The sequence below is a fragment of the Pseudomyrmex gracilis genome, unplaced genomic scaffold, assembly GCF_002006095.1.
Source record: "Pseudomyrmex gracilis isolate BER0280 unplaced genomic scaffold, ASM200609v1 scaffold_121, whole genome shotgun sequence".
Classification (NCBI taxonomy): Eukaryota; Metazoa; Arthropoda; class Insecta; order Hymenoptera; family Formicidae; genus Pseudomyrmex; species Pseudomyrmex gracilis.
The window spans coordinates 463,665-472,447 of NW_018020705.1; the positions used below are offsets into that span (position 1 = coordinate 463,665).

Consider the following 8,783-nt stretch of genomic DNA (forward strand, 5'->3'; position numbering starts at 1 on the left):
AGCTGTTAAATTCGAGCGTACGAGAACAAAGATTAGAAAGGGCTGAAGAATCGTATCCTAATCAATTACTGTAAAACTATTATATACACATACATATAATATATAAAATGAGTGTGTGTGCATAAACGCATTTCGTTATTCTGGGGGATGCGTACCACGCGACTGTATGTATTGTATGTATATTGTATGTATAAGGACGGATGTGTAAATGTGGAGTACAATTAGCGACACAGGATATATCCAAGTCTATTCTTGTTTTGCGCGAATAAACGGGTGAATCAAAAAGTCAACAGGTCAGACTTTGTGCATTCTGCTGCTATAACCGCTCTGTATATTTATCCTTTCTCTCTCCCCGTTCCATTTCTTCCTTATATTTACGTCCGTATTATGTTTTTCTGATATTTTTTTATTGTTCCACTACATATACATATACGTGTATACGTGTATAAAGAAATTTTTATTGATTGGAAGAGGAATGTAAAGAAATAATTGTAACCTCTCTCACACACACACACAATTTTGAGCTGATTCGAGGCCCGGATTCAGTTCGTTTTTTCAATCGATAAACTCGATTTGAAAAAGACCCGGAAAAATCCGACGGTGTAGAGAACTCGGGGACTTGTTCCCCGCTCGCAGCCATTGCACTCAGGCCGCGAGACCACTGGGCCGGTCGTGTATATATTATATATATTTTTTTATGTATATTTAATTTTTATATGTGTCGTTTATTTAAATATAAAAAAAATGTTCCTTTATATTTTTAGTTTCATAATTATTTTTAACAAGTTTCCGCCAAGAGCGTTTTCTTAACGCTTTCTTCCTCGCTGCTTCTCTCGAGTATTAATTCTAAGAAAAGTTCACAAATATTCGACTTACCGATGCCGCTGCTGTCTCGAATGCAATCACAAGATGCAAGATCCACGAAAAGGATTCGCTATTGTTCCTTTTATACTGCCGCTTGTTTCAAGGATATCACACATAAAAAAAAAAAAAATTTACCGTACTATTCTCCGCTGAACTTTGCGAGATTTTACGAATTTAGCGCCATCGTGAGTCAGCAAGCCTAACCTCTTCGTTCGCAGCCGCGAATTTCTCTTTTCAAGCGGGCGCGCGTACAGAGTAAAATTGTTTCAAGTGAAAAACTGACGAAAGTCGCTTTTTATGTTCGCGTGTGACACGTAAACAACATTCGAGTTGTCGTTCGGCGTGAAGTAAACACGCAACAACAAGACGCGAACGCGACAAGCTGCCGAGTTTTACGAAAAACTGAAACTCGCCGAACGTAATCGCTTGAAGTGCGTCGCACAACCTGCGCAGTACGTCACGTGACGTCTCGACGAGTTCGAAGTTTGAAGTTTGTGTTCTGATGTGCAAACCATCACGCGCGCGCAAAACTATCGTTGCTGCATTTAGGGCCGGTTGTTCCACTTTCAGGTAAACTATCGGATAATCTATCTAATGGTTAAAACTCTGAGGACCGGTTTTTCCAGCTTTTGATAAATCTCAGTCTTACTCGACAGGTTATTATCTATAGGATAAGAACTTGACTAGCGCATCTTCCCCACTGTTTTTTTTTTTCTACATATTTATCTGTTAGATACGACTTACACGGTACCGAGAGTGCCGTCTAATTTATCTTTTGGTTTCTGATCATTTAACCAGATATATAAATTTTACCGACACGTGGAACAACGCAAATCAGAGTTTTAACCATTAGATCGATTACCCGATAGTTTACCTGAAAGTGGAACAACCGGCCCTGATTTGCGTTGTGTTCCACGTGTCGGTAAAATTTATATATCTGGTAAATGACCAGAAACCAAAAGATAAATTAGACGGCACTCTCGATACCGTGTAAGTCGTATCTAAGAGAAACATGTAGAAATAAAAAACAGTGGAAGATACGCTAGTCAAGTTCTTATCTTATAGATAATAACCTGTCGAGTAAGCTGAGATTTATCGAAAGGTGGAACAACCGGCTCTTAGCGATGTAATAATTCAAGAGTAGCGTATAGGTAGTAGACGAATGCACTCGTCGATTGTTTCGTGTTCAAGTTTATCAAGTGACAGCGTAAACAGGTGCGTTACAAGTTTTTTTCTTCGACTTATGAAACTATTTACACTCTTGCGCGCGTTTTTCCAGAAAAACAAAAGTTTTGAGTTCGAACTTTTGTTATGTTTAACAGAAGGACATATAGAAAAAAGATCCTTCGACTCGCGGGTTTAAAATAGAGTTTGTATATTTTAATTTATTTTTATAATTTTTTACATTAAATTTTTTTATATATGTTACAACTTTTGGTATTTTTCGAACGTTTATGGAGAAAGTAAAATCAGTTTTAATGATGAAACAATTTCCCCAAAAAATTAACGAGAGATTGAGAAAATGACGGACATAGAAATACAATACGTAAAATGCAAAATACGCACATATATAAAAACGCGAAATATGAAAATATCTATTCTATTTTTCTCAATGTAAATGATCAATTATTACAAAACTCGAGTTCTTAGTATATATAAATACGTCTATGTTTATAAAGCTTTTATTAAATAAATAAATGTGTTAAACGAATTTCTTATTAAATAAATAAATGTTAAATCAATCTTCAATAAATTGATATAGTATATTTGGAAGGCGATATATTATATATTAGAATAACGCGTATTGTGTGTAAGAGAGATTAGTTTTTTCAGTAGTAATAAACACATATACGTATCAAAGCAACACATAAAAAATTCGTTTATCATTATTTCAACTTAGGATGAATTACTGTGATTTCGGGACCGGATATTGCAAGAACTCCGTTCAAATAATCCATCTGTAAAATAAAATCAATTTTATTATATCATACATATACACATTTGTATTCTGAATCTCACATTTCTTTATTCTAAACACATTCAGTATTTAACTTCTCCAATACATACACCAGCGATTTCTCCAAAACCAGAAATTAATGTGGTGATGATCTTTGGCGGGTCTGTAGCACTGGATATTCTAACTGTACCGTCTGTAGAACTCGTTATCAGACATCCGCGAGTCATATGAATCCCAGTTATTGTATTTGTATGTCCAGTAGGGTAAGATTTCACCAATTCGAAGTTTTTCCGTGGATTCAGTATATGCACATTTCCGACGTTGTCTCCAACACACACGCAATTCTGTTGCATACTTATGCACATGGGAAAAGCTTCATTTGAAATCTGGAAAATATTTATGATACACAATCGTAAGCGTACGATATTCTATTTTTGTTGAAAAAAAAAACAAAATAAGTCTAACAATATATGTTAATTACAGTGATAGACTTTAAGACTCGCTTAGCTCTCTGGTCCCAAATAGACACTGTCTTATCTTCACTGGCAGATAAGATGTATTGCGAGTTCATGGCCAGTTTAATAACAGCTGCCGTGTGCGGTCGATATTGTTTGAATGGCTTAGTGCCCATTCTCGAGTCAAACATGAATATGCTTCTGTTGTAACCTCCGGTTGCGAAAAGGGATTGTTCCGGACACGACGATATACACAGAAGCGCACCAGCCGTAGTCCTGCAAAATTTTTATATTGAAAATTTGCGCGCTTCTTTTTTTTACGAAGTGATTGAAAGAAAGTTGCATTATGATGTACAGCTCGTAAATTTGTTTACGGAAGAGACCAGTTGTAAGAAGCGCCCACGATTTGACAGTTTGATCCCATCCGCAGCTATAAAGCGTGTCGTCTATTTTGGTCAGATCCCAAATCCACCCATTATGTGCAGACTCAATGGAGACTTCCAGAAAATCTTTTTTTAAGAGATCCACATTGGAATCATCATTTCTCCAATAAAACAAACTGCGATCTCGGGCACCAGCTATACCAGCTGCTCCGTTCTATTGAAGTCACATTTATATTGATAAGAAAAAAATAGATGTTCGAAATGTATTCTGAAGTGAGTACTACCAACCTCTATTAATAAAAGGGCGTCTATTGTGCTGTACGAATCATTTATAGTGTAACTGTTCACAGACGCAGGGTAGTTTCTCCATTGTGCGGTTTCTTTCTCGATTGCAACACATGACAATTTCCAAAACAGATTGTCAGAGGTTGCTGAAAATATGATTGTGATAAAAAAAATAAAAAATAAAAAATTACTAAATATATAGACAAATTTTTTAGAGAGAGATTTTAAGTTACATACTACTGCAAAATATATCAAGATATTACAATAAACGAGGCTGTTCAAACTTGTTCAAAAGGTAATAAATACTAAGTAAGGTAATAAATAATATAAATATATGTATAAAATTTAAATGTGCATAATTTTGTTATCTGTTTGTCGTCGAAAAAAATAAAGCACCACGTGAGTAAATGAAATTTGAGACAAGCACTATAGTTTTTTGTTTTACATCTGCAAGCGCAAAAGTTTGAACAGCATTAGCACTAATCTAAACTGTGATAGATATAGTGTTTAGTACTTATTTACAAAATAAGTAGTTGTGTGCAAGGCATAAGACGCTATCAATTTGAGCTAACCAGGATGCAAGATTGGATAGTTAACATCTGGCCATATTTGTTTAATTCGCGATTTCCACAATGAGTCATCCTTTAAAATCAGGTGAAACTGTTTGCAGACTAAGCTCAAACTGTGTACTACCGTCGACGCTTCTAAAAAGGAGCATATATGCAGGAATATCTGAAATGCATAGTAAAAAAATTTATCGATAAGCGCACGAAATAGATATACACACACACAAAGATAGAAGAGAGAAAGGCGATCACTTTCTCAATATCTTGCTGCACTAACGAGCGATTAACAGGACGAAACGGCAGCGACAACGAGCAGTGAATGTCACATATATGTATTAGTGTGCGAAAAATAGGAGAATTTATACTTTTGTCGATACGAACCTCGATCGGGAGATCCAACAATGAGAGTTGTGCGTCTTCTTTGTTATCGAAGACGTTGCTCTCATTCTTGTCGTCCATTTTTTCTCACTCTGTGCAATTCTGAATATTCTCATTCGATTGTCGAGTGTTCTGCTCGAGAGAACTGATGTTGTAGAATGAATAAAGAAAACTTTTATAATACTATAAACACTGTCGGATACGATAACGACTTGTCACATATTACTGTACGGTGACAGGTATCGTGTTGACGTCCTTATACAGCTGATTGAACGCACACAACCGCGAAGTAGCGCCATCTACAAGAAGTGTGTCAAAGAAGATACATCTATGTAAACACGCTCTTTAAAAAGAAAAGTTGAAAAATTTCTGCGAAAATATTTAAATATTGAAGTATGTTGTTAATTGCACGTTTTAACAAAGTAGAAATTGATATTAAAAACGGTGAAGATAATAAATAATAAATAATTTTAATATCCACTATATATAATATACTTTAATGACACATCTACATACTATACGTACTAGTGTGCTTCTTGATATGTATAAAAGTAATTTCTCGAGGAGATACAAATAAAAAAGATTTAGATTCGCAAAAAGCATTTTATTTTTGACAACAGTTTATAAAGTTCTACGCGACAATTATACAACAAATTTATATAAGAAAAATGTTTGTTATAAGGCTCATTAGAAATTTATATCTATTCACATTTTATATATACACATATATATATTTATATATACATATATATATATATATATATCTACATTCAAATATTTTAGCAATTTGTGCCCTATTACATATCGATGTAATCACAGTTATGTACCGTGTATCTCTATGTATGTACAGTATTTATATATCTGCGTACTGTGTATTTATATGCAGTACTGCTCGGGTCTTTTAAACGGCTCAAAAGTATCATCACTGCAAAAAAAAAAAAAAAAAAAAAAAAAAACGTATTAAACACACATCTCATTATTCTACTCTTTTGTCTTCTTTACTCTTTTTTTTTACGTAGAGTGTCTCGAGATTCGAACAGCGACATACCTGGACATACCCTCGTTCCATCGTAAAATTTTCTATTTTCTTTTATTATCGTCTCTCAAGAGAATTGCAGCGTTTATCCGAACAATACTGCACATGCGATTAATTATTTAACTAAAGATCCACTTTGAGGTATTATTACCTCTATATTACTAGACTTATGTGTGCGAAGATACACTTCCCTCACCATTTACATTTGTCTACATATTTGTTGAATGTATGGACGTACAAAAGGATTGTAAATGCACAATGCATAGTACACAAGTCTTCAACTTGTTTGAAATCTCTCGACCTAGTTTAATTAACGGAATACTTTATTGAAATTAACATGCACACACGCACACTATATCATGCTGACAAAAATCTCTACTTGCACAAAATATATATCTTTCCGCTTTATGGATTCGGATATATAGACTATTACATTCAATCTTAGAGTAAAAATATATATAAGACAATGTTATTTATTTCTTGATGTCTTCACAGAAGAAAAGACACTTCATTATTCAAAAGCGTTATTGTCCGCTTACAATTTTTTATTGCACTTTGCAATATCGCATGTCAAACACAACAGTTACGCGCGCTTCATTAAATTAATTATTCCACGGACCTTTGGATTGTGCTATTGTTTCCTAAACAAGGATCGTACGACTGAAAAACATCTGTGAAATTAATCAAAACAAAAGCAACAATCGCACCGCTCGCCGAACCCACTTGCATGATCGCGCCTACATTGAAAAGTGCTTTCGAGGATGATATGTGTTTCAAGAGAGACACAATTACGAGCTTTAAGTACGATATGACGCCCATGACAATTGTCCAGGACAGAACGATTAATCCTACACCGATTGTTGATTCCCGCAACGGCGGAGCAGGAGATAACGAAGCTATGCATATAACGTAACTCCCGACAATTAAGCACACCGCGGATAGACAATTAATAACTGTGACGTTCGATATCATGACCCAAAATGTCAGGAAGCACGCAAGCGGGTTTATAAATTGAGCACAGGTGATGGACAGCTGATAAGCAACGTGGCCGTACGGCAAACACGAGTACGATTGTATACTCGGAAGAAGTCCATTACTGAAGAAGCAACATATTCCTATCAGAATGTACAAATAAATTTTCTTTAACGCGGGCGAATTATTATTCGCTACATCAATCGAAGAACAATTTGTTTCGCTGTCTCTCTTAGATGTTTCATCGGTGTGGTAAGCATCAGCGGTAACACCGAACTCGTTGTGTCGCTTGTAATTAACTAATTGTACTTTGGTTCGCGCGAGAAAGTTGGAGTCACACAGGTTCTTCTTACTTTGCACAAACGGTGAATATCGCAGAATGATAAATGCGACGAACGATGAGACAAGTGCGAGGGTCAAAAACAGAAAGTAGTATCTTTCTGAGAACTTCAAGCCGGATCCCGAGTTCGGATAAATTTCCGATTTCGATGTATTGTCAAGAACGGTGTTACATTCCGTGCGTTCTCCCACACCTTGTATCAACGCGACCACACTCGGTAGCACACCGCTCAGACCCTCTCCGATGAAGTAAGATACGATGTAAACGTTATCGAAATCGCGAAGATAGGGCATGAAGAGCACGGAACTGAAACAACCGACCAGAGCGACGAGTAACACCGAGACGAACAGAACTAGACTGTGTCTCTCGCCGGCAACGACGGTAGTCTTGTCGTAGAAAAATATCAGCAAACCCATTGCGATAATTTGCAGGAACAATAAACACAGTATGCACAACGATTCGTTCATCTCGCACTTACACTTGCGCAGGAAGCCGTAAATCGCAGGTCCCACATTCGCGGATTGCGTAGCTATAACTATGTACGCGGGTAGATTCCAACCTTCTGGAGCGATATTGACGAGCAACGGCAGTTCTACAAATATCCCATTGACACCTATCCAAGTGGACGTACCGAACAATATTACGAGAAGATGGACGATTACGTGGCCGTACTTCGTATGTCCGAGAAGATCGTTAACTCGCAAATTGTCTCTCATCGTATCTTATTGATCCTTTCATTAATTCCTGCGTGAATAAAAAAAAAGAAACAATCGAGTTTTAAATTTTGTGTCTACGACGGAAATTGAAAAATAATAATCTCTATTAGCACTTTTTAAATGTGAAATCAAACGATCACTCACACCAATACTGACACATTCGACGATAATTAAATATTTTTAAAATATCACAGATACACGTGTTATTTTCAAATAACAAATAAACGTGGGGAATTCTGTTGCACAATCTTGTCAGGAGTAGAGTCGCCGAGAATATAATAAATAAAGTTAGCAAGTGAAAGAACTTTGTCTCTTCCGTATAGACATATATATTCCATATAATCCGCTCAATAAAGTTTATCAGATAAAAACGAACGGATCTGTCATCGTAAAAGACAATAGGCTTATTAACTCACGCAATATTAACTCGAACAACGTTTGATGAACACTGTGTTGTAACGCCAGATCTAATTAATTATAGCAAAAGAAAACATCAAAACACAGTTGTTCAAATACTGTATGTGCTCAACACAATTAAGTATTCGCATTAAGTATGATTTACGTAAACTGATGATGCAGTTTTAAATTCGCGACTTTAAGAAAACAGTTAAAATAACAAAATAATGAAACAATTGATAAATATCTAACGTCTTTCTAAAATTAACATTATAAAAATGCATATATATATACAGGGTGTTTCAGAACTATGGGATCAAACTTCTAGGGGTTATTCAGTGCAACAGTAGAAAACATTTGAGTATAGGGACCCATGTCCGGAAAAGTGTCACTACCGCACTACGGCCCTAAGACGCGTTAAAATTTAGAAAGACG

The 8,783-nt window shown here is 35.8% G+C and overlaps 3 protein-coding genes across 3 annotated transcripts in view; all 3 read right to left on the reverse strand.

Moving 5' to 3' along the window:
- The window catches only part of LOC109856540 (peroxisomal leader peptide-processing protease-like), a 60,312-nt gene extending 59,033 nt beyond the window's left edge, over positions 1-1,279 (reverse strand). Inside the window, exon 1 of the mRNA XM_020431910.1 lies at positions 877-1,279. The gene's annotated coding sequence lies outside the window, so the exon portion shown is untranslated. The remainder of the gene's footprint in view (positions 1-876) is intronic.
- Positions 1,280-2,542: 1,263 nt separating this feature from the next.
- LOC109856541 (F-box/WD repeat-containing protein 9-like) lies at positions 2,543-5,177 on the reverse strand. Its single transcript, XM_020431914.1, has 7 exons — positions 4,892-5,177; positions 4,517-4,676; positions 3,948-4,090; positions 3,632-3,873; positions 3,303-3,552; positions 2,932-3,207; positions 2,543-2,822 (listed from the first exon to the last, which is right to left on the reverse strand). Exons 1-7 carry the CDS (start codon positions 4,967-4,969, stop codon positions 2,751-2,753), a joined length of 1,221 nt encoding a protein of 406 aa, XP_020287503.1. The 5' UTR covers positions 4,970-5,177; the 3' UTR covers positions 2,543-2,750.
- Positions 5,178-5,892: 715 nt separating this feature from the next.
- Positions 5,893-8,634, reverse strand: LOC109856536 (riboflavin transporter 2-like). Its single transcript, XM_020431904.1, has one exon. The coding sequence runs from the start codon at positions 7,950-7,952 to the stop codon at positions 6,531-6,533; it is 1,422 nt and encodes a 473-aa protein (XP_020287493.1). The 5' UTR covers positions 7,953-8,634; the 3' UTR covers positions 5,893-6,530.
- Positions 8,635-8,783: the final 149 nt, after the last annotated feature.

Excerpts from the sequence above, each read along its gene's own strand:
- LOC109856541 (XM_020431914.1), bottom strand. The coding sequence starts at position 4,969 with ATGGACGACAAGAATGAGAGCAACGTCTTCGATAACAAAGAAGACGCA. Across the intron at positions 3,874-3,947 it reads ACGCCCTTTTATTAATAGAG|AACGGAGCAGCTGGTATAGC; the intron begins GTTGGTAGTACT and ends TGACTTCAATAG. Across the intron at positions 3,208-3,302 it reads GAGTCTTAAAGTCTATCACT|ATTTCAAATGAAGCTTTTCC; the intron begins GTAATTAACATA and ends AATATTTTCCAG.
- LOC109856536 (XM_020431904.1), bottom strand. The coding sequence starts at position 7,952 with ATGAGAGACAATTTGCGAGTTAACGATCTTCTCGGACATACGAAGTAC.